This window comes from Tarenaya hassleriana, unplaced genomic scaffold (assembly GCF_000463585.1).
Source record: "Tarenaya hassleriana unplaced genomic scaffold, ASM46358v1 Cleome1, whole genome shotgun sequence".
Classification (NCBI taxonomy): Eukaryota; Viridiplantae; Streptophyta; class Magnoliopsida; order Brassicales; family Cleomaceae; genus Tarenaya; species Tarenaya hassleriana.
In genome coordinates this window covers 10795302-10822307 of record NW_010960187.1, presented here as the reverse complement: position 1 = coordinate 10822307, position 27006 = coordinate 10795302, and the positions used below count along the sequence as shown (strand labels likewise).

General features: G+C 38.2%; 6 protein-coding genes across 7 annotated transcripts; 4 read left to right on the top strand and 2 right to left on the bottom strand.

The window, feature by feature from the left end:
* Nucleotides 1–315: 315 nt before the first annotated feature.
* On the bottom strand, nucleotides 316–1739 carry LOC104823137 (protein AIG2 A). The gene is made up of 5 exons (XM_010554562.2): nucleotides 1479–1739; nucleotides 1271–1343; nucleotides 929–1021; nucleotides 756–839; nucleotides 316–667 (listed from the first exon to the last, which is right to left on the bottom strand). Exons 1-5 carry the CDS (start codon nucleotides 1595–1597, stop codon nucleotides 527–529), a joined length of 510 nt encoding a protein of 169 aa, XP_010552864.1. The 5' UTR covers nucleotides 1598–1739; the 3' UTR covers nucleotides 316–526.
* A 1614-nt stretch (nucleotides 1740–3353) lies between these two features.
* LOC104823125 (cyclic dof factor 2-like) lies at nucleotides 3354–5831 on the top strand. 2 transcript variants are annotated; one of them, XR_773309.1, is made up of 3 exons: nucleotides 3354–3682; nucleotides 4363–5582; nucleotides 5705–5831. XR_773309.1 is itself a non-coding variant. In XM_010554549.1 (2 exons), the coding sequence occupies exons 1-2, from the start codon at nucleotides 3446–3448 to the stop codon at nucleotides 5530–5532; spliced, it is 1407 nt and encodes a 468-aa protein (XP_010552851.1). In that variant the 5' UTR covers nucleotides 3354–3445; the 3' UTR covers nucleotides 5533–5831. The 2 variants fall into 2 exon arrangements, 1 of the variants encoding a protein (XP_010552851.1); XM_010554549.1 differs by having other exon boundaries at nucleotides 4363–5831.
* Nucleotides 5832–8127: 2296 nt separating this feature from the next.
* On the top strand, nucleotides 8128–9245 carry LOC104823116 (probable calcium-binding protein CML45). Its single transcript, XM_010554541.2, has one exon. It carries the CDS (start codon nucleotides 8244–8246, stop codon nucleotides 9048–9050), a length of 807 nt encoding a protein of 268 aa, XP_010552843.1. The 5' UTR covers nucleotides 8128–8243; the 3' UTR covers nucleotides 9051–9245.
* Nucleotides 9246–16101: 6856 nt separating this feature from the next.
* LOC104825815 lies at nucleotides 16102–17937 on the top strand. Its single transcript, XM_010558208.1, has 2 exons — nucleotides 16102–17722; nucleotides 17807–17937. Exons 1-2 carry the CDS (start codon nucleotides 16102–16104, stop codon nucleotides 17935–17937), a joined length of 1752 nt encoding a protein of 583 aa, XP_010556510.1.
* Nucleotides 17938–18601: 664 nt separating this feature from the next.
* Nucleotides 18602–21530, top strand: LOC104825807. Its single transcript, XM_019201741.1, has 5 exons — nucleotides 18602–19255; nucleotides 19356–19521; nucleotides 19626–19913; nucleotides 20064–20877; nucleotides 21443–21530. The coding sequence occupies exons 1-4, from the start codon at nucleotides 19077–19079 to the stop codon at nucleotides 20301–20303; spliced, it is 873 nt and encodes a 290-aa protein (XP_019057286.1). The 5' UTR covers nucleotides 18602–19076; the 3' UTR covers nucleotides 20304–20877; nucleotides 21443–21530.
* LOC104825799 (trichome differentiation protein GL1) lies at nucleotides 20599–22392 on the bottom strand. Its single transcript, XM_010558190.2, has 3 exons — nucleotides 21793–22392; nucleotides 21323–21652; nucleotides 20599–20948 (listed from the first exon to the last, which is right to left on the bottom strand). Exons 1-3 carry the CDS (start codon nucleotides 22232–22234, stop codon nucleotides 20599–20601), a joined length of 1122 nt encoding a protein of 373 aa, XP_010556492.2. The 5' UTR covers nucleotides 22235–22392.
* Between the last annotated feature and the right edge of the window lie 4614 nt (nucleotides 22393–27006).

Below are 27006 nucleotides of genomic sequence, written 5' to 3'. Positions count from 1 at the left end.
GAGCATCACCATTAATCCTAGAAGAAGCCTGGCGGTTTGCGAGAGGGCTTCTGCTTAACCGGTCCGGTACGTGAAATCTTTGCCCTGTGTATTGTGGAATTTCTCTGTGACGTTACGTATATGTCTCCATATATACATACATAGAACCATACAAAGCCCATTGCACATACAAAGGTCTTGATCATAACAACAACGACACAACACCATTGCATACATACATACATACATACATACATACATACATACATACATACATACATACATACATACATACATACATACATACATACATACATACATACATACATACATACATACATACATACATACATACATATATATGTATGCATTATCCAAATCCATACGTAGAACTCAATAGACACACACCACAACAGACTTATGTTTTCATGGTGAAACAATGGATTGATCTGAACTCAATCTACTGCACCAACACAGTTTTCTGTCATTTATTTCCGAGTTAAGAAAGCAGGATCTACTCGAGAGAGAGAGAGAGAATGCAGAAGCCTTAAGATGTGGGAGCATCTCCTCCATCCTCTTTTACCAAATGCTCGAACGCTTCGATCCTATTTCCTTGAGGATTCTTCTTCCACTCCATGAACTTCTTGTTTGCCTCCATGAATTTCTCCTTGTGGAGCTGTTTCCATTCCTACCAAAAACCCACAATCAAACAACTCCTGTTCTAACCATACCGACTAAATTTGTGAATCAATACCGTTCCGCAACCAAGGTTATACCTCGAAATCCCATTCTCCATACAGATTTGGATCCTCTTTGTCAGCCCAGACATATGTTTCCACTTGCAGCTTCTCAGAAGAGCCCTGAAGATGGAGAAAAGGCATCAACTTTTCTTTTTTCGCATCGGTTCCACGACGTTGTAATGATCAGAGATGATCTGATTCCGACATACCGTCAATACGACCTCAACAGTCTTCCTCTCATAGAGACTACCCTCAATCATATCTAAGTTCTTTAGTTCATCATCTGTTAGTCCCAACAGTACCTGCACCAACATCATCCTCAAAATCCATTTCTACGCAAATCACTTGAAAAACACATCACAGATTCATAGACAAAACCAAAGCGGAAAAGATCAAGTTCCTTGTTCATTGGTCAGAGGCACAACAATCTCTAAGTTTTTATGGTGGATTCACTACCAAAGTTTCTTGCTTTTTCTATCAATTCAGAGATCAGAATAAAATATTCAAAGCAACAAAAAAAAAAAATATTTAAAAGGGTTAGTGAAGAGAACCTTGCCGGAGACTTTCCCGGTGTCAAGAGGCGTAATACATGGATGCAATCGGCCTTTGATCCTGTACCTGTGGCTGCAAAACCCAAGATTTCACAATTGACCATACACACAGAGAGAGAGAGAGAGAGAGAGAGAGAGAGAGAGAGAGAGAGAGAGAGAGAGAGAGAGAGAGAGAGAGAGAGAGAGAGAGAGAGAGAGAGAGAGATACAAGCCGGAGAGAAGGGCGGAGACAGAGTCATGAGATCTCTCAAAGAGAACCTCAACGACGTCGGGCTCCTGGAAACTGCCATAGACGAAGACACTGTGCTTCCCCTCTGAATTGCTCATTCTCCCTTCTTCCTTTCTTTTGCCTTTCCTTTTCTAACAGTGTTTCTGCTTCTCTTTTGAAGATGAAAGATATGTAGCTTAGCTGTCCAGAGCATCTCATTCCAAAAAACTTTTTTTTTTTGTTTATAACATGTGATTTGCCAACGGGCTTCGTAATGAGCATTCCCAAAAAACTTGCTATATATTATTATTATTATTTTATATATATATATATTGTAAATCTGTATTTATATATATGTATATAAACAAAGATATTTTTATAAAATTTCACTGAAAAACTCGAAAACCCACCGACCGGATCCCCAATTAAAGTTTTTTTTTTTTTAATATCAGAAGACAATATGCCCATACAAGGCACTGAGGCAGGATATGTAGTTCTCAGGTTATCGGTAGAATCAAATTGGTGGTTTATTTGGATCAGTCGTGCCTTAATGGTGAGACTTTATTCGCAGCGTCATGTCGGTCGTACCAAAAATGGGTATTTTTCCTGTGAAGCCCATTTTCTGGTTTATGGGCCCAACTTAGGGCTTCATAGGCCCATTATGGAAAAAAACGAATAAAGTTTTGTGCCGTGCAGGCGTGTTGACCAGATTTCTATTACAGATCAGTTGTACTTTCTGGCCGTTCCCCTTATAGGTGTGGAACAATTATCAATTTAAACCGGAAATGTCCAAACCTAAACCAAACCAAAACCAAACCAAACCAGACCACATATTCTAATACATTGTTGTGTGTTAATGGTCTCCAATGTCCAATCCACTCAGTCACAAGAGGCTTCTACAACCTCTTTTATCTGATTCGGTTTGAGGCCCAATGTTTGCCGGCCCACCAAATCTCGGCCCATGTACATAGCTTGGAAGAAATAGTTATGCCTTTCATCTGACGACACGTGGAAATTTATTTAATTTCCGTATTTTTTAATAAAAGACGAAAAATTCTCAGCCACAAGCAGAGATATAAAATAAAAGCCGGTTTCCTTCACCGCCTCTTTGGCCTTTTTTATCATAACTTTTTATTTTGTAATTGACACGTGCCGTTTTGATATGCTGACGTGTTTTACTGATGGTTTACGTGAAATTAAAATTGAAATTGGTTTAAAAGAAGAATAAGGATCTCCCCCTTCGTTACATTAGTTGTATAAGCATTAATACATAATACCTAAACTTGAAAATCGACCACCTAATCCTCACTATACCATATTTTTAACCCTATGTTTGAAATAATGGTATTTATTTGTTTTTATATTTAAATTTTATACAAGAAGATATGAAAGAAATTTCCATATAATATTTTTATTTCTTATTCAATATATTATATTTTCACTTTTCACACACGACACATATATATATATATATATATATATATATTAAAAGAAAATAATATGTGGATGATATGCGGATGGGAAGATGATGTGGTTGAAAATATGAAAACCTGAAGAGTGGATATGTTGGGGGGAAAAAGTAAAAGGTGCTGACGTGGAATTGAAAAAGGCAAAAGAATAAAAAAAAAAGAGAGAGAGATCCTTTTACCATTAAGTCCACAAAACAAATCTTGTGGCTGAGAATCCCTCTGTTTGCTGACGTGGCGTCCCCGGCGAATCAAAAGCCCGTAGAACTCAGCAACACTGTAATCTTTTTTCCGGAACAGCAAAAAAGAAAAAAGAAAAAAAAATAAAATAATAAATAAATACATAAAATAAAAAGGAAAAGAAACAACGCAACCTCCAACAAAACAGCGGGACAGTCGGCTCTCTCTGTGTCCCTCTTTATAAAATTTGTAGCTTTCTCTGTCTAAAAGTTTCCGGTTTTCTTCGTACAGATAGAGAGAGAGAGAGAGAGAGGAGGAAAAATGTCGGACCCGGCGATCAAACTGTTCGGGAAGACGATTCCGTTGCCGGAGATGGATGCTTCGCCGTCTGGCGCGGCTTCTAGCTCCGGCGGAGAAGTAGTCGACCAACGAGATCAGGATCCTGCTCCGTCGCCAGATTCGTCTCTCGGGGAAGACAACACAAGGGAGGACAGCGGCGGCGGCGGAGGAGGAGGTGAAGAAGGTGGTTGCGGCGGCGAGGAGACAGAGAGTGAAAAGGTGAGCTTTTGGATTGGTGAAATCACTTCTTTTGTCGAATTTGAGGGTTACCCATAATTTAGTACTGGGAAATGACTGACGGGTTTATGTCAGATTGATCGGAATCATGTGTTTTTACTTGCCTGTTCAAATTTCGGATGCTTGTGTTGACTGGGTTTTCACCTTTTTGGGATTTCCTTTTCTAAGAACTCTATAAATCTGGATTTCTCCAATGAGGATCTCGTCGAGTGATTGGAGATGTAACTTCTTCGCTTTCGGTTTGATTCTGTGACTATGATTCGGTCTTCGACCAGCGCTTGCATCTAAGAGATCGGATTTCTTGAAGAAATTTAGGGTTTTATCTGTTGAAGATGTTGGATTATCAGTACAGTTTAGAACAACTTGTGACTAGGATTAAATAAGTCTGGATCTAGAAAGTTCCTGAGTTCATGTTCCAGAAAGATTTGGTTTTAAGAGTTGCTTAATCTTTCACATGTAATGCAATTTTTTCACTCGCTTCTGCGTCCTGAGTTATATGTTGTGTGATGGCCCGGGTTAAATCTTATGTAGTCTGTTCTTGATGAATGAATCCTATGGCCGAGGTCCTCCCTTGGAGCCATTAACCAGTAAATCAACATGGTAAAACAGTTTCAAGAAATCTTTTATTGATCTTATGATCGATCTTACGGATTTGATTTCAGGAAATTCAGGAGGAAAACGTTAATGACTGCGGAGAAGAGCATGGTGGAGAGTCATCCTCTATCCAGGAATCTGGTGTGGCTTCTAGTCCGTCGGACAAAGTGGAGACGCCAAAACCTGACGCTGCAAAGACAGAGGAAGAGACGGACGCTTCTTCTCAGGAGACAAAGCTAAAGAAACCCGACAAGATTCTGCCTTGCCCACGTTGTAACAGCATGGACACCAAGTTCTGTTACTACAACAATTACAACGTGAACCAGCCCCGCCACTTCTGTAAGAACTGCCAGAGATATTGGACGGCTGGTGGGACGATGAGGAACGTTCCTGTAGGAGCAGGGCGCCGTAAGAACAAGAACTCGGCTTCTCATCTTAACCGCCATGTAAACATATCCGCTGCTGAAGCCATGCAGAAGCCAAGAACGGATCTTCACCATCCAAACGGTACCAACCTCATCACGTTTGGCTCGGATCAGCTCCTCTGTGAGTCCATGGCTTCTGGTTTGAACCTTGCTGATAAAGCAAAGCTAAAGACTAGAAACGGGTTCTGTGAACCGACTGAAGGCTTGAAGATTCAGATCCCTTACGAAAATAACGGGGATACTTCTTCAAACCCGCCAAGCATTGAGGCGGGAGTGAACAGCTCAACGCCAAAAGCTCCATGCTTTCCAGGACCTCAAGCATGGCCTTACGTGTGGAACGGAGCTCCGTGGACGGTTTTACCATTTTACCCTCCACCCGTGTACCTGAGCTATCCAGGGGTTCCACCGGCCACATGGAACGGCTTTCCTTGGATGGTTCAGCCAAATTCACCATCTGGGTCCGGTCCAAATTCTCCAACATTAGGTAAACATTCGCGAGACGAGAACATGGCCGGGCCAGGAACCAGTTCAAAAGAAACCGAGCCATCATCCAAAGAGAAGAGCGACCCCGAGAGATCATTGTGGGTTCCCAAAACGCTGAGGATGGACGATCCAGAGGAAGCTGCCAAGAGCTCCATCTGGAAAACGCTAGGGATCATGAACGGCGAAAGGCCGGAAACTTTCAGGGCTTTCAGATCAAACAAAGGAAAAGGTGCCATTGCAAAGGAAAACCCTTCACCGCCTCGGGTGTCTGCCTTGCAAGCAAACCCCGCGGCGATGTCAAGGTCGGTGAACTTCCACGAGAGGTCGTAGCTCGGAGAAAGGCTGATTTGATTGTTTTGTGGGTCTCTTGTACATATATGGTTAGTTACACACACACATATATATATATGTATATATGTATGTGCAGTATGTGTGTGCATACATATATATTCATATTATATACATATATGGTTTGACATAGAGAGAGTTTTTTGCTTTGCAGAGTGAGAGTTTGTTGTACCATAAGGGAAACCCCACCAAAAAAAAGAAAAATTGTAGTAAAACAAATATTTGGGGAGGCCTAACAAGATCCAAGACTGATGAATACACTGTGTTCTTAGGGTTTCGGAGGAATGCGATGTTTAATATATATATATATATATATATATATATATATATAATAAATATTTCCCACTATTTATCTGTTTTTATGTATACAATGTATAGTGAATTCGTTGTTATACTGAAAGGCAAAATAACCCCCCAAGGTTGTAAATGCAAAAATAGTCAATCAATACATACAAAATATTCTTCTTATTCATACCATTGCAAAAAAAAAAAAAAAAAAAAAAAGCCCGTCGGTCCACTAATTTAGTGTTTGGAACCTCATTTCCTGTCTTTTTTTTTTGTTGTTTTATTTAAATTTAGGAGGTGATACATACACGGAAGTTCATATTTGTGAGAGAATGGGAACTCATATGTGTTGTTGTGGAAATGAGATTAAAAAAAAAAAAAGAGAGCAAAGAGGAAGGAACGTGTCACCTTTAGATACCCAACCACTTGAACACTTTGCCCCATTTGTCCAATGTTCCGACAACATATCTGCCGGGTCCTTTTATCACCAAAAAAAAAAAACAGATACAATGGTATTATACAATTTAATTTATAAATATCGGCATCGCAAGAATACAATTGTATACTGTGTTTTTCTAATATTCAATCTTTTTTGGTTAGTTTTCAATCGTGTACTGTGTTTTTTAATATTCTATTTTTTTTTTAATTCTTGTGGATTTATGATTGTGAGAACGTTCTTTGTTTTTTAGTTTCCTTTTGCTAAATGTAATTGTCTTTGTATTCAATTAACCTTAGGGAATACTATTAAGGACGTTGAAAAATGGGCTTTAGTACCCAAAAAGATATGTGAGAAAGCCCATAAGTCATAATGGGCTTAAGAACAAATGAGACCATGGAGAGAATTGAAAGGCCATTAATATAGGCCCATTAAAACCCTAGTCCAAAGATTGGAAATACAGTTAATAATAATAATAATAATTATAATAAAGAAAACTAAAATTTGTTGTTGTTATTACGATTATAAAAAAAAAAATACGTCATGCATCACCAATTATTATTTTTTTTTAGAAACACGGGCACCATAAATTGATTGGAAATTATGTGGAAAGATTCACACTTGGAAAATAATAACACTCGTAATTGACCAAGACAACTAACTTCGTGGAAAATGGCAGCCATTTTACTCTCTCACTTCTAAGAACGAACTTTAATTGCAAGTAAATGAAAACAATCATTTTATTAATTACTTTACTTTCCTCCCTACGAATTTTTTAAAGACACGGTAACCTAAAAAACATAAATTTTCAAAAAAAAATTCATAGAAATACATTAATTTTTAAATTTCTACAAAGGTATGTAAACTTTGTAAAAATTTCCATAGCTATATAAAATATCGTAGTGGACGTTGATTTATGGTAATATTTGCAAAGTTTATTTATTTTTATACACGTTTCAAAAGTTCGTTTATTTGTAAAGTTTATGTTTTTTTAGGTTACTCTCTTTTTTTTTTTAATTATTATATTCTAATTCTAACGTTCGGTCAATCGAGTCAAGGAAACACAAAAACAAATATTCCATTCGTTAAAAATTAAATAAAAATATGTTTCGGATATTCATTAAGTACAATTTAAATGTAAATTCTCAAGAAATACAATATCAACATATTTGTTTGTGATAGTGGAAGGGTGAATATTTTAGTTTGATATGTAAAACCAAATCAAAATGATAATGAGTAACATAAAAAATTGAATCCAAATCCGATTATATATAATTTATATTAAATGAAATTAAACAAATTTAACTTTATGATAAATACAATGAAACGAAAACTATTATTAAAAATAAATATTTTTTTTTTATAAAAATCAAAACAACTTTCTCAAATTAAAATTCGATGCTACTGTGAGTGGAAATAACTTTTCAAGATAAAAAACTAAGTTGAAAGAAAATTCAAAATGCTTATTGTTATAATTTTTCAGATTTATTTGGTCGTAATTTTCTCGTTTGCCCACATTCTTGTTTATTCATATTTATTTCATTTTAATAGTTTTTTTTTTAAAATTCCATATTAATAATACCTCAAATTCTCGAGTGATATTCAAGTCTTATGGTGACAATTGTAATTGTAGACTAGACCGTAGTAATTTTTGGACCGTGTACTTTAAAGGAATTATAATATATTATTATAAATGAAAGAATTCCGTCATATTGATCGAATAAAATAAAAACAATAAGGGAAAAAAAAAATTCAGACTTGGCCAAACGTTTCCTACGAATACAACCAAACTCATAAACAACTCCCACAATGTCGTGGAACTTTAAGAAACTTCGTCTCTTCTCACGCATGCTTAGCCTTTTGTCTCTCTGTCTCTTTCTTCTTCTTCTCATCGCACCTTCCTCTCTTTTGCCTCTCAAGAAAAATATGCCCACCTTGACTTGACAACACCTTCAACATACATATACAACACATGTATATGTATGTATGTCTATATATATATATACATACCTATACCTTACACAATCACCTATCTGAAACACCAGTTCCTTGCAAAAACCCATTTCTCTTCTCTTCCAATTCAACGCTTGAAGAAGAGAAACCTGTTCCCTTTTCCTGTTTCAAGAGAGGAGAGAATCTGGCATTGAATTTCTACCTTCTTAATAGTATTGTAGCTATGCCTCTGAACCAGTTATACTGCTTCGTACCCATGGACAAGGCCAAGACTTCGTCCTCCTCAGGGTGTGAAGAATCTTCTCTGCCTCTGTCTGGCTTGCTCGACTTTTTCCTCGTTGGTTTTCTCAGATGGGTTTTGAGCGCTCAGAGCTTTTTCTCAAGATTTTGGCATCTTCTCCAGCAGCAGCTCGCTTTCGAGAAGAAGAACGAGGAGCTTGAGCTCTCAAACCAATGGAGTTTCCGCAAGCACGAAGGTGAAATCTGCAGAGAGGAAGTGGAGACGGTGATGAGAAGTTTGGGACTTTTCTGCAAACAAGAGCATGAGGGGCTTCAAGAACGGTACAGTTCAGAGGAGATTTCGAGTTTGTTCGAAGAGAAAGAGCCAAGCTTGGAGGAAGTGAAAGAAGCTTTTGACGTCTTTGACGTAAACAGAGATGGGTTCATCGATGCAACCGAGTTGCAGCGAGTTCTAACCACACTAGGGTTAAAGGAAGGATCTGACTTGGAGAATTGCAGGAAAATGATCAGATCATTTGATGGAAACGAAGATGGAATGATCGATTTTCACGAATTTGTGAAATTCATGGAGAACAGATTCTGCTGAATCATAATAGTGTAACAAATGGGTTTTTTCATTCAAATCTTTGCTTCTCTTTTTCCATACAATCACTACAATCCTCCGTCTGTCTTGGCTTTACACGAGGAGACAGTATGTACATAGGTTTTCTGTATCCTTCGTTGTCAGAATTCATAATTTCATATCAACATGAAAAGACCATGCCTTTGAACGTTTTCAGAATTCCTCATTCAAACCCAGAATGTAAATAAGCCCCACCATATGCCAATTCCAAGAGACAACGTTCCTCTCCAGCATTAAATCGAACAACTTGTGTGCACACATCATTTTCCTGCCTTTTGCGTAGAGATCAATCAGAGAATGACCTGGAATCAGTCCCCGGCTCGAGATGCTTTGTCCCTAATGATCCACTGGCCATGAATCGATTCTCCAACCATCACATTACTTAAGCCGGTACATATTTTGAGAAGCTTCTTGGCGCGTTCGAGAGACGGGAGAATTGGGTTCGGTTCGAACGGAGAAGGCGGTTCTTCGGTAGCTGTTGTCCGGTGACGGGCATGGCGCCAAAATGCTGTATTTCCGACAATATGAAACAAAAACAAAAGGAAGACCCACAAGAGTTGAAGAGGCGCGTAGTCAGTCACGCGCCTCCACGACGCGTACCGTAAGAGAAATTTCGGAAGCTTCGAACAAAGCCACCACAGGAGGGTTCTCCGAAGCTTCTGACAGAACTAGAGGTTCCATTTTGCGACCAGCGCTTCGTTGAAGATTCTCTGCCTGAGCAGACCAAACATTGTCGAAATTCCAACTTGTAAACATTCGTTGAAGATTTTCTGGTTCGAGATCACTTACCATTGTCGGATATCGATCGTACGTAAACCCCTTTTGTTAAGTTCAACTAAAACACGTGCAGGGAAAAGATTTTTTCTGTGATGTAGGTTTCAGAAGATAAAGGCAAATCTTCCTGATGGTTCCAGAAGATTGTGAAGATAAAGTCAAGTAGTTGAAGAGATAAAGTCAAATCTAGAAGTTGCAGTTGAGTTAAATTCTTGATGCCTAAAGATCTGGAAAGAAATAGTCACAAAGAGGATCTTGAGAAGATTAAATCAAATCTTGGAGTTCAGATCAACAACACGTCTTGAAACCTATAAAAGAGAGAGTCTGGAGCATAGAGAAAGTATGGAAAAAGAGAGAGTCTTAAGAAAGTTAATTTTTCCGTTCTGGGAGTTTTCCATTCTGGTGAGTGTTACTTGAGCGAAAGTGAGTTGTAACTGAGGGGGAGCCCGAAAATCACAATCAGGGCAAACCATTCAGGGGGAGTGTGGAAACACTTGGGTGAGTTTTTTTTTTTGCTGATAGAATTCACGTTGTAAGGGGAACAAACTCAGGGGAGTTGTGTTCGTGTGTTGGATTAAACTCGAACGAAAAAGAGTTGTAATTCACAAACTTTGCAAGTGAATAGAATCAGTGGTTGTTTTTAAGAGTGCGTGTTCATTTATTTTTTCAATTGGTATCAGAGCGTTGGTCACTGATCGTAGGAGAAATCCTCTCATATCAGTGTAAGGATCACGCACCATGGAATCGCTGAAGGAACTACATATGTATGGTAGATCACTCCTACTTGACTCTAGCAATTATGGCTACTGGAAGGTTAAGGTTATGAACCTTATCAAAGGAGTTGATGAGGATGCCTGGATCGCAGTTGAGAAGGGGTGGACGATTCCAAAAACCGTCGTTGATGGAGTGGAGATACTCAAACCTAACGATCAATGGACGCCGAATGAAAAGAGAGCTTCGGCACTAAATTCAAAAGCACTTTCAATCATCTTCAATACTGTGGATTCAGACGAATTCAAACAAATCCAAGCATGCAAAACTGCTAAAGAAGCATGGGATACCTTGGAATTGATCCATGAAGGTACGTCTAATGTTAAAAGAAAAAGACGTGACATTGTCAAACATCAGTTTGATAAATTGGAGATGGGAGAGAATGAAAGTGTGAAGGAGTTTTGTGGAAAACTCAGTTCATTGGCGAATGAAGCTGCAGCTCTTGGTAAACAATACAAGGATAGCAAGCTAGTCAACAAGTTAATCATGAGCCTTCCTGAGAAATATATTCCTCAAATAGCTGCATTCCAGATGGTTCACAATACTGACAAAGTAAGTTTCAAAGAAACTGTTGGTATCTTTTCTGCTCATGAATTGGAATTGAATGTCATCAGGAAAAGACATACGTCAGTGACACCTCGGAATAAGTCAGTTGCTCTTCACGTACCAGAAGAAGGATCATTACATATTTCACCTGAAGATGACATGTCGCTCATTGTGAAGAAGTTCAACAAATTTTTTAAGTCAAAGAGGACTTTAAATTCTCAGAAACAAGAGACAAAGGACACAAACCGATGTTTGGAATGCAAGGGGAAAGGACATTGGAAAGCAAATTGCCCTAGTGTGATCAAACGAGAAGCTACTCTGAGAAGTCTGCGAGAAATACAGTGCTATGAATGTCAAGGTTTTGGGCACACTAAGAACGAGTGTTTAGCAAGAGGAAAGGGAAAAGAAAAATCCTTGATCATTCATGATGAATCTGAAACGGATTCTGAAGAAGAAGAGGAAGAAGTGTCAAACTTCTGCGCATTTATCGGAATCATAGATGAAGAATCCGATGGAGAGGAAGTGAATGTTGATGATCTATACAAAGAGACACTCAAGATATATGACATCAACATGAAACTAATCAAGGAAAAGGATGGCCTGGAACAACAATTAACCGCTGTCAAAGCAGAACTTCATCAGAAAGAAGAAGAAATCACTCTCCTAAAACAACAGCTGGAAGAGACAAAGAAGAATGTGAGAATGCTGGGAAGTGGAACAGAAAAACTAGATCATCTGCTCAACATAGGCAGACATGATTCTGGGCACACTGGACTTGGGTTTGTAGGGAAGCTAAGCAAAAACCAAGGACAATTCATATCAGGTGGAAATCTGAGTGAAGAAATACCTGACAAAATTCCAAGGAACCCTCATGTCAGAACCATCGCCCAGCCACCCGACTCTCACATAAGGGAGCACAGATCGAACTTTCAAAAAAGGAATACATATCAAGAAAGACGACGATGTTTCTTCTGTGGAATCAAGGGTCACATCAGATATCAATGTCGACATCTGAAAGCTGCTCAAAAAACAGGTAAATTCTCTAATTTTCCGTTTTCTGTAAGGCAGGTATGGATAAGGAAGGATGCTCTGCATTGTGGAGTAGCGTTAACTTCTGAGCAGAAGGACCATGACAACATCTGGTATCTGGACAGTGGGTGTTCAAGGCACATGACAGGTAATCCTGAGTTATTGTCTAACTTCGTGAGTGACAGGAAAGGGGGTAACGTGACCTTCGGAGACGGAAAGAAAGGAAAGATTATCGGACAAGGCTGTCTCGATACAGCTGGAATGCCAAGGCTCACAGACGTGAATGTTGTGTCGGGTTTGAAATCGAACTTGATCAGTATCAGTCAATTGTGTGACAAAGGGATGCAGGTACGGTTCACTCATGATACTTGTTATGTAACAGATGAAAACCACAAATGTGTGTTGACAGGAAAGCGCACCGCAACAAATTGCTACGTATGGGTTGATAAGTATCAACACCAGTGTTTTCAAGCATCCACATCAGATTTACAACTATGGCATCAAAGACTTGGACACATGAGTGTAAAATCCATGATTAAACTGTCAAAGTCAGGGGCTGTTCGCGGAATGCCAATGTTCACTCATGAGGACAAATCATTATGCAAAGCATGTCAGCAAGGTAAGCAAATTCGTGTTCACCATAAGAAGATTGATGGAATACACACCGACCAGATTCTAGATCTCATGCACATGGATCTAATGGGACCTATGCAGACTGAGAGTATTGGAGGAAAAAGGTATGTATTTGTTGGTGTTGATGATTTTTCTAGATTCACGTGGGTTCGTTTTCTCAGGGAAAAATCCGAAGCATTTGATGTCTTCAAACACTTATGGCTTCAAATCAAAACTGGTAAGGGAAGCATTAAACGAATCCGAAGTGATCATGGAAGAGAATTTGAGAATGACATATTTGAAGAATTCTGCAAAGAACATGGCATTGTTCACGAATTTTCTGCTCCTAAGACTCCACAGCAAAATGGAGTTGTTGAACGCAAGAACAGGACACTTCAAGAGATGGCCCGAGCGATGATGCATGATCGGAATGTGGCCACTCGGTTTTGGGCAGAAGCTATTAGCACTGCGTGCTATCTAATAAACCGAGTGTATCTTCGTCAAGGAACAGGTAAGACTCCATATGAACTGTGGAAAGGTAAGACTCCTCCTTTACAGTATACACATGTTTTTGGTTGCACTTGCTATGTATTGAATGACAGGGAGCATTTAGGAAAATTTGATGCGAAGAGTGATGAAGGAATGTTCCTAGGCTATGCGCAAAACTCTGCAGCTTACAGGGTGTATAATTTTCGTACAAAGACGGTCATGGAATCCACCAATGTGGTATTTGATGAAGGCAAGGAACTTCCAGCTGAACCTCTGCCCAGTGTCCCAGGGCTCACTGACAATTCTTCAAGGACCACTGAATCAGTCGAATTATCGAATGTCAAAAACGATCAGACTGATGATCCACGTCCTGTACAAGTGCACCGAAATCACTCTCCTGATGATGTAATTGGTGATATTCATGATGAAAGGCAGACTCGAAACAAACCAAGGGTGAATTATCAGGACATGGTAAGAATTGTTTGTTTTCTTTCTCACAATGAACCAAAAAAAGTGCAGGAAGCCTTGTTGGATGAATTTTGGGTGAAAGCTATGCAAGAAGAGCTAGAGCAATTTGTTCGAAACGACGTTTGGTATCTGGTTCCCCGACCTGATCATGCAAATGTTATAGGTACTAAATGGATCTTCAAGAACAAGACAAATGAACAAGGTGAGATTGTTAGAAACAAAGCTCGTCTTGTTGCTCAAGGGTACACTCAAGTTGAAGGCATTGACTTTGATGAAACTTTTGCACCAGTTGCTCGATTAGAATCTATTCGTTTGCTGCTTGGTATCGCATGTTTCCTTGGTTTTAAACTGTTTCAGATGGACGTTAAAAGTGCTTTCCTAAACGGAGTCTTGCAAGAAGAAGTTTACGTTGAACAACCGAGCGGTTTTGAAGATCCCCACCATCCCGACCATGTGTTCCGTTTGAAGAAAGCCTTATATGGTCTGAAACAAGCTCCAAGAGCTTGGTATGAACGCCTTACCAAGTTTCTAATCGATCATGGCTACAAAAGAGGGGGAGTGGACAACACCTTGTTCATACATGGAGCTGATCAACAACTGCTAGTCGTCCAAATTTATGTGGATGACATTGTGTTTGGCTCCTCATCTCAAGAAAAACTGGATTGGTTTGTCAAGACCATGACAGATGAATTTGAGATGAGCATGTTTGGCGAATTATCTTATTTTTTGGGTTTACAGGTACATCAATCAGACGAAGGAATTTTTATCTCTCAAGCCAAGTATGCGCGAAACCTGGTCAAAAGATTTGAGCTGGATAGCTGTAAATCTGCACGAACTCCCATGGCAACAACTACCAAATTGACCAAGGATGAAGAGGAAGAAGATGTGGATCCAAAATTGTACCGCGGGATGATAGGAAGTCTCCTTTACTTAACGGCAAGTAGACCTGACTTATGTTTGAGTGTAGGTATATGTGCCCGTTATCAAGCCAAACCGAAGAAATCCCATCTGATTGCTGTCAAGAGGATAATCAAATACGTTAAAGGTACTGTTCAATATGGGATTCATTATACGAAGGAAACAAATTCTCATCTTGTAGGTTTTTGTGATGCTGATTGGGGAGGAAATACGGACGATAGGAAAAGCACATCGGGTGGCTGTTTCTTCTTAGGAAACAACCTGATTTCGTGGCATAGCAAAAAGCAGAGTTCGACATCATTATCAACAGCTGAAGCGGAATATATAGCATTGGGAAGTTGCTGCACACAACTTATGTGGATGAAACAAATGCTTGCTGACTACGGTATCATTTCTGATTCCTTTACTGCATATTGTGATAATACTAGTGCGATTAGCATTTCCAAAAATCCAGTTCAGCACTCTAGGACCAAGCATATCGAGATAAGGCATCACTTTCTAAGGGAACAAGTTGAAAAGAAACATCTCGTAATTGAGTATGTTTCCACAGAACATCAACTGGCGGACCTATTTACTAAACCACTCGATATGAACAGATTCATGAATTTACAAAAATCATTGGGAATAGGAGAACAATAAGAACCCTCCTGAGTGGTACTCTTCAAGGCCCCTTCATTTTTTGGTAAGTCTACCTCGCTACTATGAATGTGAAATATACAACTAGTTTGGTACTCCGCTGTCAACTAATACGGTTGATAAGAGTGGACTGTCTTCATACGGTGACTCGGGTCTAAGTTGTGAAAAGAGAGAGCTAAACGATGGTCTAAGGGCAGAAAAGATCAAAGATCTCTTCATACTCCTCTGTAAAGATGTTTTCTTACAAGAGTATACCTCCGTTTCCCACAAAATTGTCTCCTGTTTTTTTTTTTTAAAAAAAAAAAAATAAAAAATAAAAAAAAATAAAAGAAAGAGTAAGGGGGAGAAAAAAAGAAAAAAAAAAAAAAAAGGAGGAAACATGAGTAGCCTGGACTTAAATGGTGAGTTCCTCTTTGATTTCAACGTCCTAGAAGTCCATCGAGTTGTAAAAACTTCTGTTCAATGAAGTCAGGGAACATTCAGAAAGGAAAAGGTGGCACTGAGGGACTACTCATGAAGGTTCTCAGAAGTTCTTAGGTAAAGTTTTTAATAAAATCAGAATTTGTTCTTGCTCGAAGACGGTTAAGAAAAGATGGTACGCCAGGGGTAAATGTGGAAGCGAAAAAAATTATGAAGCATACCTTGGAGGTCGTGTTAACCTGAGTTTTTGATAACCCTGGAAACAGTAGCCTATAACTACGAAGCTTGACCCCCTAGCATCATTATACTCGATTTTTTTTGTTTCAAGCTAACCTGCAGAAAAATCAAGAAAATGGCAGAAAGAAGAGGATACACGAAATCCCTAGCTCGAAAAACTATTCGATCACCACCACCGGGAAAGCCAAGCCTTAGCATTTCAACTCAGACTTCATCGGCTGTGGCGCGTGATATCGGATTCGCACCGATTGTGGAGGACAGTGAAGTTCCACCATCGCAAGTTCAAGGACCGATGAACGTCAGTCAGTCTCAATCACTGCCGGAACTCCATCCCGACGAAGATCCGACTGTGCAAACAGTTGATTCCAAATCGGACTCCGAAAACCAGGAAGAATCAGACCCAGACTCTGATCCTGAGATGATCGAGCAAACCTGTACAGTTGAAACTGACCCAAGGAGAACTGACAAAAATCCAAGGCCTGTTGCCTCGGATACTTCGGAAACAGTTTCTGATCGAAGACATTCAAGTACTCAAGATGACGAGCACGAAACCCTAGCGCAAAAACAAAGAAAAATCAGGGAGATGCTAAGAAAACGCAAAGAATTGGTAAAGAATTCTTTATCCTTGACCACAGCAAGGCCGCGAACAAGGTTGCAAAAAGCTGTCGCTGAATCTGTATGGCACAAAGGAAAGGCCGCTGAGAAAACACAGGAAAAAGGGCAAAGAACTGCAAAGAAGAAGCAGAGAGTAGACACGAAGGAACAACTGCAGATTCTTCCCTCCGACTCAGAAGAATCCCTGGAAAAAGACTCTGAACCAGAAGATCTGCAAACTCTGGTACAAAATGCCTTATCCCCACTACTCCTTAATGAATTAGCAAAAGAACGCCTTACTGTTCTGAGTACTGTAGATGTCATTGGTGAAAGAAACGCCAATGTGACAAATTTTAAGGAGAATGGTGTTTGGGATCTCTTGGAAAATAGGGGCTTGACAGGATCAGTTACCTATGCATGTCCTTATAGTAAGAGTCTGATTAGAGAATTCTATGCGAATCTAACGGAAAGGACTGCCCTAAAGAATGATATCATGTTTCATAAGGTGTATGTGAGAGGCAGATTCTTAGACTTTTCTCCTGCGTTAATCAGTCGAGTTCTCGGAACCCCCGAACCTAAGAATACATCTCAGGAAGTGGACCTGAAAAATCTTGAGGTAACCCTCACAGGAGAGTATGATGAGTCCAGAGATGGTCAACTTACCATTGCTCAGCTACTATACTTACCAACCGTGTTGCATAAAGTGGCCAGGACAAATTGGGTTCCCACAAAGAAATCAGATTTTATTCAGAAGGACACTCAACAACTGATCTATCGGATAATAAAGGGAATGGACGTCAACTTGGGACAATTCCTGTTTGAACATATCATGGAGCGTAAAGCTAAACCAAGGAAGAGGTACTGTCTTCCGTACCCATGCCTTATTCAGACAGTCCTGATACGCCAATGCCCAGAGTTGTTGACAAAACATGAATCAACTGAAGAAATTCCATCTCTACTCATCGTGGATATTCGTGACAAAAGGAAGAAAGCTACATGTCACTTAACTCTGAACAGTGCTGTGGAAATGCTGGAGAAGACATCTCGACAACTTCTTCAGATGGAAATTCAAGCAAGAAAGCAAGCGCAGGAATACAAAAAGATCAGAATCAGAATTGACTCTCTACTTCAGGGCTCTAAGAGTAACATCTATCTCCCTATCTCTCTTTCTGATCATAACGATAAATTGTTATAGAATATTTTTTGTTTCCCACTCACACCCACAGGGGGAGAAGATTACACAGAAGAAGAAGAACTTGAGAAGGAAGATGAAGCTGCTATAACTCAGAGAAAGAAAAGACAACGAAGGACCCTTCGCGACTCGTCAAGTGACACTGAGAGTCGTGGAAGTTCTTAATTGTCTTTTCGTATGGTCTAAGTGTCAAGTCTCTTTGCATGATGGAACTTGATTACTGTGATGGTTTAATGAAGTACCTTGAGTACCTTGAAATTCTGGTTCTTCTTAGTGTGTGTGGGTAGTGAAACAAAAAGGGGGAGATTGTTAAGTTCAACTAAAACACGTGCAGGGAAAAGATTTTTTCTGTGATGTAGGTTTCAGAAGATAAAGGCAAATCTTCCTGATGGTTCCAGAAGATTGTGAAGATAAAGTCAAGTAGTTGAAGAGATAAAGTCAAATCTAGAAGTTGCAGTTGAGTTAAATTCTTGATGCCTAAAGATCTGGAAAGAAATAGTCACAAAGAGGATCTTGAGAAGATTAAATCAAATCTTGGAGTTCAGATCAACAACACTCTTGAAACCTATAAAAGAGAGAGTCTGGAGCATAGAGAAAGTATGGAAAAAGAGAGAGTCTTAAGAAAGTTAATTTTTCCGTTCTGGGAGTTTTCCATTCTGGTGAGTGTTACTTGAGCGAAAGTGAGTTGTAACTGAGGGGAGCCCGAAAATCACAATCAGGGCAAACCATTCAGGGGGAGTGTGGAAACACTTGGGTGAGTTTTTTTTTTTGCTGATAGAATTCACGTTGTAAGGGGAACAAACTCAGGGGAGTTGTGTTCGTGTGTTGGATTAAACTCGAACGAAAAAGAGTTGTAATTCACAAACTTTGCAAGTGAATAGAATCAGTGGTTGTTTTTAAGAGTGCGTGTTCATTTATTTTTTCACCTTTCCTCTTGCAAATGAAATTTGATTACTGTTATTCGCTTTTATATCTCTGCGATCGAAATAATCGAAATCGCAGCTCTGAAATCTTCTGGGTCTGGGCTGAATTGTATTCGTTTCTGGAAAAAGGATCGGACTTTGTATTCGACGTCACCTTAGACACATTTCGTGGTGATTTATTTCCTCGTGAGTCAAAACAAACTTCATTGAACAGCTGTTGCAATCCTAAATCCTGTCAGGTCTTCGGTTCTAGATTGATGTTTGATGATTCACTGGCATCTGAGTTCCTCTGTTTTGTCAGAATCTTGGTGGTGTCACTAACGGCTTTGGTGATTGTATCACAGAAATTTTAGGGGAAGAGCTTGTAATTGTAGTGCTAAGATGAGTGTGAATCGAGCCAAGGAGTTGGGGCTTCCATTGATGAATCTCGTTAGATTTAGAGGTATACCAATCTTGCAGCAGCTCCATCTGGAAGAAAAGCTCCTCAGAACTTTTTCTGGTAATTGGTGCATCATAAACGATGGAACGAATGCCCCTGCAATTGTCATGGGAATGTCGGGGTAAGATCAGTTACATCACATCTCAATGCTTTTCTTCACGTTTTCTCGTGAGATTACCGCGAAAGATGTCATCTTGAGATGTGGGTATTATTCTGTATAGGAAGCCATATGAACTTCTTGAGCTTGGATCTGTTATACGGGACCAGATACCGGTTATTAAAAGATTTACTGGAGGCGGAACTGTGATAGTGGACAAGGATACTGTGTTTGTCAGTTTGATTTGCAACAAAGATGATGTTCCTGGTGTCCAGCCTTATCCTCGTTCTGTCATGCTAAGAATACATCTCAGGAAGTGGACCTGAAAAATCTTGAGGTAACCCTCACAGGAGAGTATGATGAGTCCAGAGATGGTCAACTTACCATTGCTCAGCTACTATACTTACCAACCGTGTTGCATAAAGTGGCCAGGACAATTTGTGAGCTCGTTAGACGTTTTCTAGTTTCTGGGTTTTTCCTAGTGCCCCCATGGAAGATTTTCATTTCATCTTTTGTCGTTTTCGCGAGTCCAGATTATGTTTTTGGAGATCACAAATTTGGCGGAAATGCTCAGTCGATTACTAGGAATAGATGGATTCACCATACATCCTTTCTATGGGACTACAGTGTCGAAAACATGGCTTACCTTAAGCTGCCTTCAAAAGCGCCCCAGTACCGATTGGTAAGGCCCTGATTTCTTTTCGTTCCTTTCATAAAACGTGTTACTAATTTGAAACATAAATCGTTTACTTGTACAGAACTTGATAATTTCTGCAAGTTAGTTATCAATCTCTCCGTTTTTTTAATTCTCGATGGTATAAATGTACTGCAGGAAAGAGATCACACGGATTTTGTGTGTAGAATGAAGGATTATATGCAAAGATCGGTTTTTATAGAGAAAACCATGAAGGCTGTGGAAACCCATTTCACGTTGAAGCAAGTGAACTTAGAAGAGATGGGTTCACATGCGAAAGGAGAATATTTAGAGACCACGAGGCTTCTGACGATGGAGGAACTCGAGCAAGCAAGGGAAGGCGCAAGCCAGATTGAGAGCATTGCTCATGCTAGTTAAGTTTCTCAACAAGGAAAAACAGATTTCTCCTATTTTAAGCCCTTTGATTCTCTGTTCTTAGGGTTCAGTTTCTGATATGCATTAATTGTGATATCTTCAAAAACAGAAATTCCAAAAACATAGAAGCATTAATTACAAATACTACCTTGTTATGCTAATGGTTAAAGAACAGGGATTATCATGGATCATGATAATGACAGGAGAGCCTTCATCATAAGATGGTCCAGTCCTTGCATTGATGAACAGTTTCTCTGATCACCTATTTACCTAGTTTAGGAAGTTCTTGATTAGTTTCTCAAGAGGCTCCTACCCCGAGAAAATCTATAAATGTCGGAGGTGTGGTCGTCTCGAGATATCCGGTCACCATTGTAGTTTCTGCAGCTGAAACGGTCGATGAAACTGATGATGACGATGATGGTGGTGGTGGTTCGGGGATGGGGATGGGGATGGAGACAGGTTTCAGTGCCAAGAAGGAATCTGAATTTGCAGGGAAGGTAGAGAAGTGGTGACGGAGACTCGGGTCCTGCATCGTTTTACTCAAACGATACCCTTTTTGGAGATATTGAGCTCTGAGGTTATTCTTTTCTCTTTTAAGCTTGTTCCAGCTGTTCTTCTTCACGTTTTTGCTCTCATCACTTCCATTCCCTGCAAAAGAAAGAAAAAACACCCACAGAACTGAAAACTTTCACCAGGACATGATTTTGATTCCCTTGAGAATTTGGTCTGAGTCCATACCCTGATAATATGATCATCTGTTTCTCTTTGAATCTAAGTAGACAATTTCTGTCGGTTCATTCTATTAATGTATACTCATTGAAGAGAGTATCAACCCTTGATTAAACCTAAATTTTTCCCAACATTTTTCAACCCGAGTAACTCCCCCTAACCTAGTTTTCAAACATGAACCAACATGGTTAAAGTTTTCTTCATTGGACTAGCTTTCCTCAGTTTAAGTGAAGCCTAGTGTCATTGGATCCTTTCCAGGGGAATAATACTAAAAAGGGATGGAAGACACAAACCATTAGAGAGACCTAAGCCTTGTGGATTCACTTGGGTTGTCTCAAGAGTAGTTGAAAGTCTCTTGCCAGCTTCTGGTTTATTATGCGCAGACTGATTGAGTTCCCTTTTGTATGACTCAGATTGCTGTCTGAACTTTCTCGCCATGAGGACATGCCAGTGATTCTTCACGGCATTGTCTGTTCTCCCGTGAAAAAGCCTCGAGATCATTGCCCATTTGTTGCCAAACGCCCTGTGAACTGCCAAGAGCTTCTCTTCTTCCTCTTCGCTGAAAGGTCTCTTGCTGATCCTCGGATCCAGCTGATTAAACCACCTCAGTCTGCAGCTCTTGCCTTCCGACCCGGGAAAGAAAAACACATGAAAAAGCTCAAAGCTCTCAGTTTCAGTGGAAAAGGTTCTGACTTTGGATCCGAGAAGTCCAAATACGTTTGTTTGGTTGATGGGAAAACGAAGGAGAAAGAATATACTTTACCGGTTCTCCCTTGCATCCTCTCTGCGATGAAGTTCCAGTTCTGGGGACCGTGAACTGCCACGAGTTCTCTTAGCTTGGAATCCTCCGAGGGCCTCCAATGTCCTCTGGTGCAAACCCTAGACCGCCTCTGGTTTTTATTACAGGTCTCTTCCATTTCAGACATTGCATTAGATGATGCTCTCCAATGGGAGCTGTGTGGGTGTTCTTGGAAACATGAAAAATCCATTCTCCTCATGTCAAATACTCCACAGCACTCAAACCCTTTGCTCCATATATATATATATACACGGAGATATGATATATGCATATATATATATATGCATATACAGCAAATGTAAGTATTATATACATGTATAGTGTGGATGGCCAAAAATGGAAACATGAAGAGAGAGAAACAGGGGGTGATGAGCACAGAAATAGAAAGCAACCCACGCACACACATTTCATGGAGTTGCTCTGTTAAGATAGTTTCAGTTCTCTGACTTAGTTTTTTTTTTAGTTACTTGTTCCAACTTCTGTACCAAGTATTCCTCACGCCTCAACACACACTCACACACGTGACATGTCATATGCGTTACTATATATATATATATGTATGTGTGTGTGTATACATATACTAGCTCTATTAGCATTTTACAATAAAGAAATGCAATACAAGTAATAATAGCCTTTGTTACGGGAAATAATCCCATAATTTTTCAAACGTGAACTATAAAAATTGTTTCAGACCATACATAGAGTATCTTCTCTGTCACACACTCCACTGCATAGCGGTTCAAGTTCCACGGGGCTTCATAAAAAACCGAAACCAAAGGCATACCGGTCCGGTTAAGCTAATACCGGGAACAGCCCTCCGGCACGTTTTCCGTTATAGATCTGGCCAAAAGATCGGTCGGTTAGGAGGTGCAACATTGTACGACTACATATCCAAACTTGGATGACCTAGTGGTGAGAGAATATGTAAAGCATGTTTTCACCCTGGGTTCAAATCCAAGCATAGGGAGGGGCATTCACCTGGGCTTCCCCAGTCCTTTGGAAGATGTAGTCGGGCCAAAGGTTCGGTGAACTTTCGAATTATCAAAAAAAAAAAAACATTGTACGACTACACTTCGGCGATCATTTGTGGTGACATACATATATATACACACACATACATGTATATATATTTATATATGTGTATATATAGGAATTATTTGTAGGTAATGGCTGTCAGAATATAAACTTTGTATAGTTAAAATTTTACTAATTGATTTGGGTTTAATTCATTGCAGATACGGTGTTTCTAATCAAAATTCAGACATGTAGCAAATGGAAAAGACATCTCCGTAGCCCAATAAGAGCCCATTAAAAAATAGGCGTTGGCCCAAATTCTCTTCATGAGCCCAATATAAAAGAGTTCGGCTCAAAGTCTCTTCATGAGCCTGGAATCACACTTTTCCCCCAAACCTGTATATGTTATATAGCCATTAATTGTCTACTATAATTAATTTATTTATTTATTTTTTTTTTAACTTTAATTTATTTATTTTGTTAAGATACTATAATTAAATTGGGTACTATGAATGTTTAATATCATTAATTGTCTAATATAAACGTATTATATAATAAATTAATGACATATAAAATGAATCATGTAAATATATAACTATTCCCTTGGACTCGTTCGGTAAAGAATCATGTAAACGTATAATTTTACAAAACATTATTTGTAGGTTTTTATTTTGAATCATGAGGAGATAGATGAAGCTTTCAATAGGCTCTGTAAACAAGTTTGTATAATTTAATTTAATGCTAAATTCACTTAGATTTTTTTTTCCCAAGACACAGTAAATTACCAAATTTTACTCACCTAAAGAAGGAGATTCATGTCATCATCACTTATAACAGTATACACACACACACACATATATATATATATATATATTATATATTGGACTGTCACTCCATTTATTACAAGACATTATAGAAGTCAAAAAAGAAGAGGTGGCTATGTTGTCTTTTTTTAATTATTTAAAGTTATTTAAAAATATGTACTTGTAAAGATTGGTGATGGCGATTTGTCACTGATTCTTTACAACTTAATTTTAATTTCTACTCTTTATGATCTAGATAGTTGCACCAGTGCCTAGTCACATCCCAGAATTTTGTAAAAGTGTAAATTAAATTTGACAAGATTATAAGATTAATGTTTTTTGTTTGTGAGAGTTTAAATTTTATGATTCAATACATTTCCCGAAAGAAATAGTCACAAAGAGGATCTTGAGAAGATTAAATCAAATCTTGGAGTTCAGATCAACAACACGTCTTGAAACCTATAAAAGAGAGAGTCTGGAGCATAGAGAAAGTATGGAAAAAGAGAGAGTCTTAAGAAAGTTAATTTTTCCGTTCTGGGAGTTTTCCATTCTGGTGAGTGTTACTTGAGCGAAAGTGAGTTGTAACTGAGGGGGAGCCCGAAAATCACAATCAGGGCAAACCATTCAGGGGGAGTGTGGAAACACTTGGGTGAGTTTTTTTTTTTGCTGATAGAATTCACGTTGTAAGGGGATTCCCTACAATTTAAATCCTGGCAAATGATAATATTCACTCAGTATGAGAATTAGAATTTTAATTATCCATTTCATCAAAATAATTGACATTGAAAGGGTAATGGATTACCCATCCAAAATCCAATCACACAACACAAATACTTTGATCTAATTTAAAATATGAGAGTTGGTTTTTTCCTTTTTTTTAAAAAAAAAATAAATTATTTGAAACTATTTATTTTATCTACATGCATCCTAATTATGCGGTTCTTAACAGCATCAATACAATTAATCGCATTAAATTGCATTTTTGGGTTACGTGTACACTTTTTGTGACGAAGACAACTTGACGCGAACCTTCTTTCAAGTACAACAGTCACTTCAACACCTTCATTATGACACGGTTATCAATGTACATGTGTGTAGATATTGTCCTTCTGGGTTTTTTCTTTGTTTTCCTCCATCGGTTAAATTCGTGTAACCCTTTTTATTTTTATTTATTTATTATTATTATAATAACTTCAAAACTAGGGTTGAAATCTAATTCGGTCTCCAAGAATGGTATATTACAAAAAGTCTCGCAAGTGATTGTACACCACGAATAATAATAATAATAATAATAATAATAATAATAATAATAATGTTTAGCAATATATATATATATATATATATATAATATGGTGGTTTATCTAATATTTGCAAGTTGTTGCACCGATGGGTAACTTGGACGATATTTTATTTTTATGTTCTAAAAACGGTATAAAACATTGCATATTTCGATGACCCGTTTAAGATGCAAGAAATATTTTTGTTAACTATATCTTAAAAAAAAAAGGGGAAAAAGAAAATATCTGTTATATACTACAGGGAATATTTATGTGTGTTCAACCCAAGAAAATTAGCAAAAATAAAATTATAAGCATAGAAAAAGTTTTAATTGCATTTAATTATAACACTAAATATTCTCATATTTTTCTAAAAATAAATGATAGGTGATAATTCGATTTTGATATATAAAAACTGAAATAGAGACCCCAACAATGGTTCAGTAAACACACACACACATACACTATATATATATATATATATATGAGTATCTACAAACCAATTAATGAGCCTAAATAACATAGAAAAACATGAAATTAATCCACGCTGTATTTATCTACGGAATAAAACGATAATCCAAAACAATACACTATGAATGACACAAAATAAATGGCCTCAATATTGTACCTTCAAACTCTAACAGTTCTCAACACATACAAAATGCTAGCAGCTTTTCTCCTTTCTTTAGATGTAATAAACTAATCTTATCGAATATTTACATACACAACACATATGTATGTATGCAATGAAAAACGAGCCTATGGCTATGGAGCAAGAACATTAATGAGCATGAAATAAATTTAATTACTGTATATATATTTACATATATATATATATATATATATATAAGAAGGCACCAAATCTTTACATAAAAACAGCGAGACAAAGGGCTGACAATGGAGATGAAGATCTATTGTCCAATTGGGTTCTCTGTTTCTCTACTTTTTTTCCCATCTCAAATCCAACACTCAGAAACTCCACCCAAGTTCCGACATCCTTGGAACTATTTCTCTCGCGTCAAAATAGATTACGTTTTCATCTCCTCTCGATTTTCTTGGCACATCTTTGTCTCTCTTCTTTGGGAAATTCTCCATCTCTCTTTGGGTTTCATGTGTATATTCAGTTTCTTTTCTTGTCAAAATTATATATTTTTTTTGAAATTCTTGTGGTGAACACGAAGTCTCTCATCTAAGGCCTTGCATGAGGGAACGAGGTCATTGTGGTTCAGCCAAGGATGACTTGCCGGCACACATTTTCATATAACACACGCACACACGCGCATATATATATATATGTATATATATATAATGAAAATAAACATATATGATGTGTGTGCACATGTATATTTTGTATAATATTTCACGTATACGAGAGGAGAGTACATCGTGCGTCACATAATTAAGGATATGCAACTATATATATATATATATATAACTATATATATATATATCCTCTCATGATATAATAATACACACGAAGGCACGTTACATGACAAAGCGAGCCCGGCAAGTCGTCTCTGGCTATGCAACTGCTTCTTTCTCTCATTCTAGGCTTATGATGATACATATATAATCCAAACAAAAATGATGATGATGATGATGATGATGATGTGGTAACTGGTAATGTATGTGGTGATGGCGTTGATGTACTTACCTCGCTATTTCACATTTGATTTATGTGCGTCGATATGATGTGTATACGCATATTTATGCCGTTTTCAATCATTTTGTTTTTCACATTTACAGGTAAGAAGGCACATTCAGGAAAAAGTCAAATTCAAATTCGGCTTCGACATATATATATATATGCACCATGTACAAAGAGTACTTTCCCATTCACATGTGTATATATATATACTCATCTTATGTATTGTATACACTGTTGTTCTTGAATATATGAACTGAATAAATATCACATATATTTTCAATATCATATAACGCAAAATATCTTTGAACCCCATTTATCTTAAACAAGATCTACATTTACCAATATGTTTCCAAATTATCCTAAAACTCTATGTAATCTCTCTCTCTCTCTCTCTCTCTCTCTCTCTCTATATATATATATATATATATATATATAT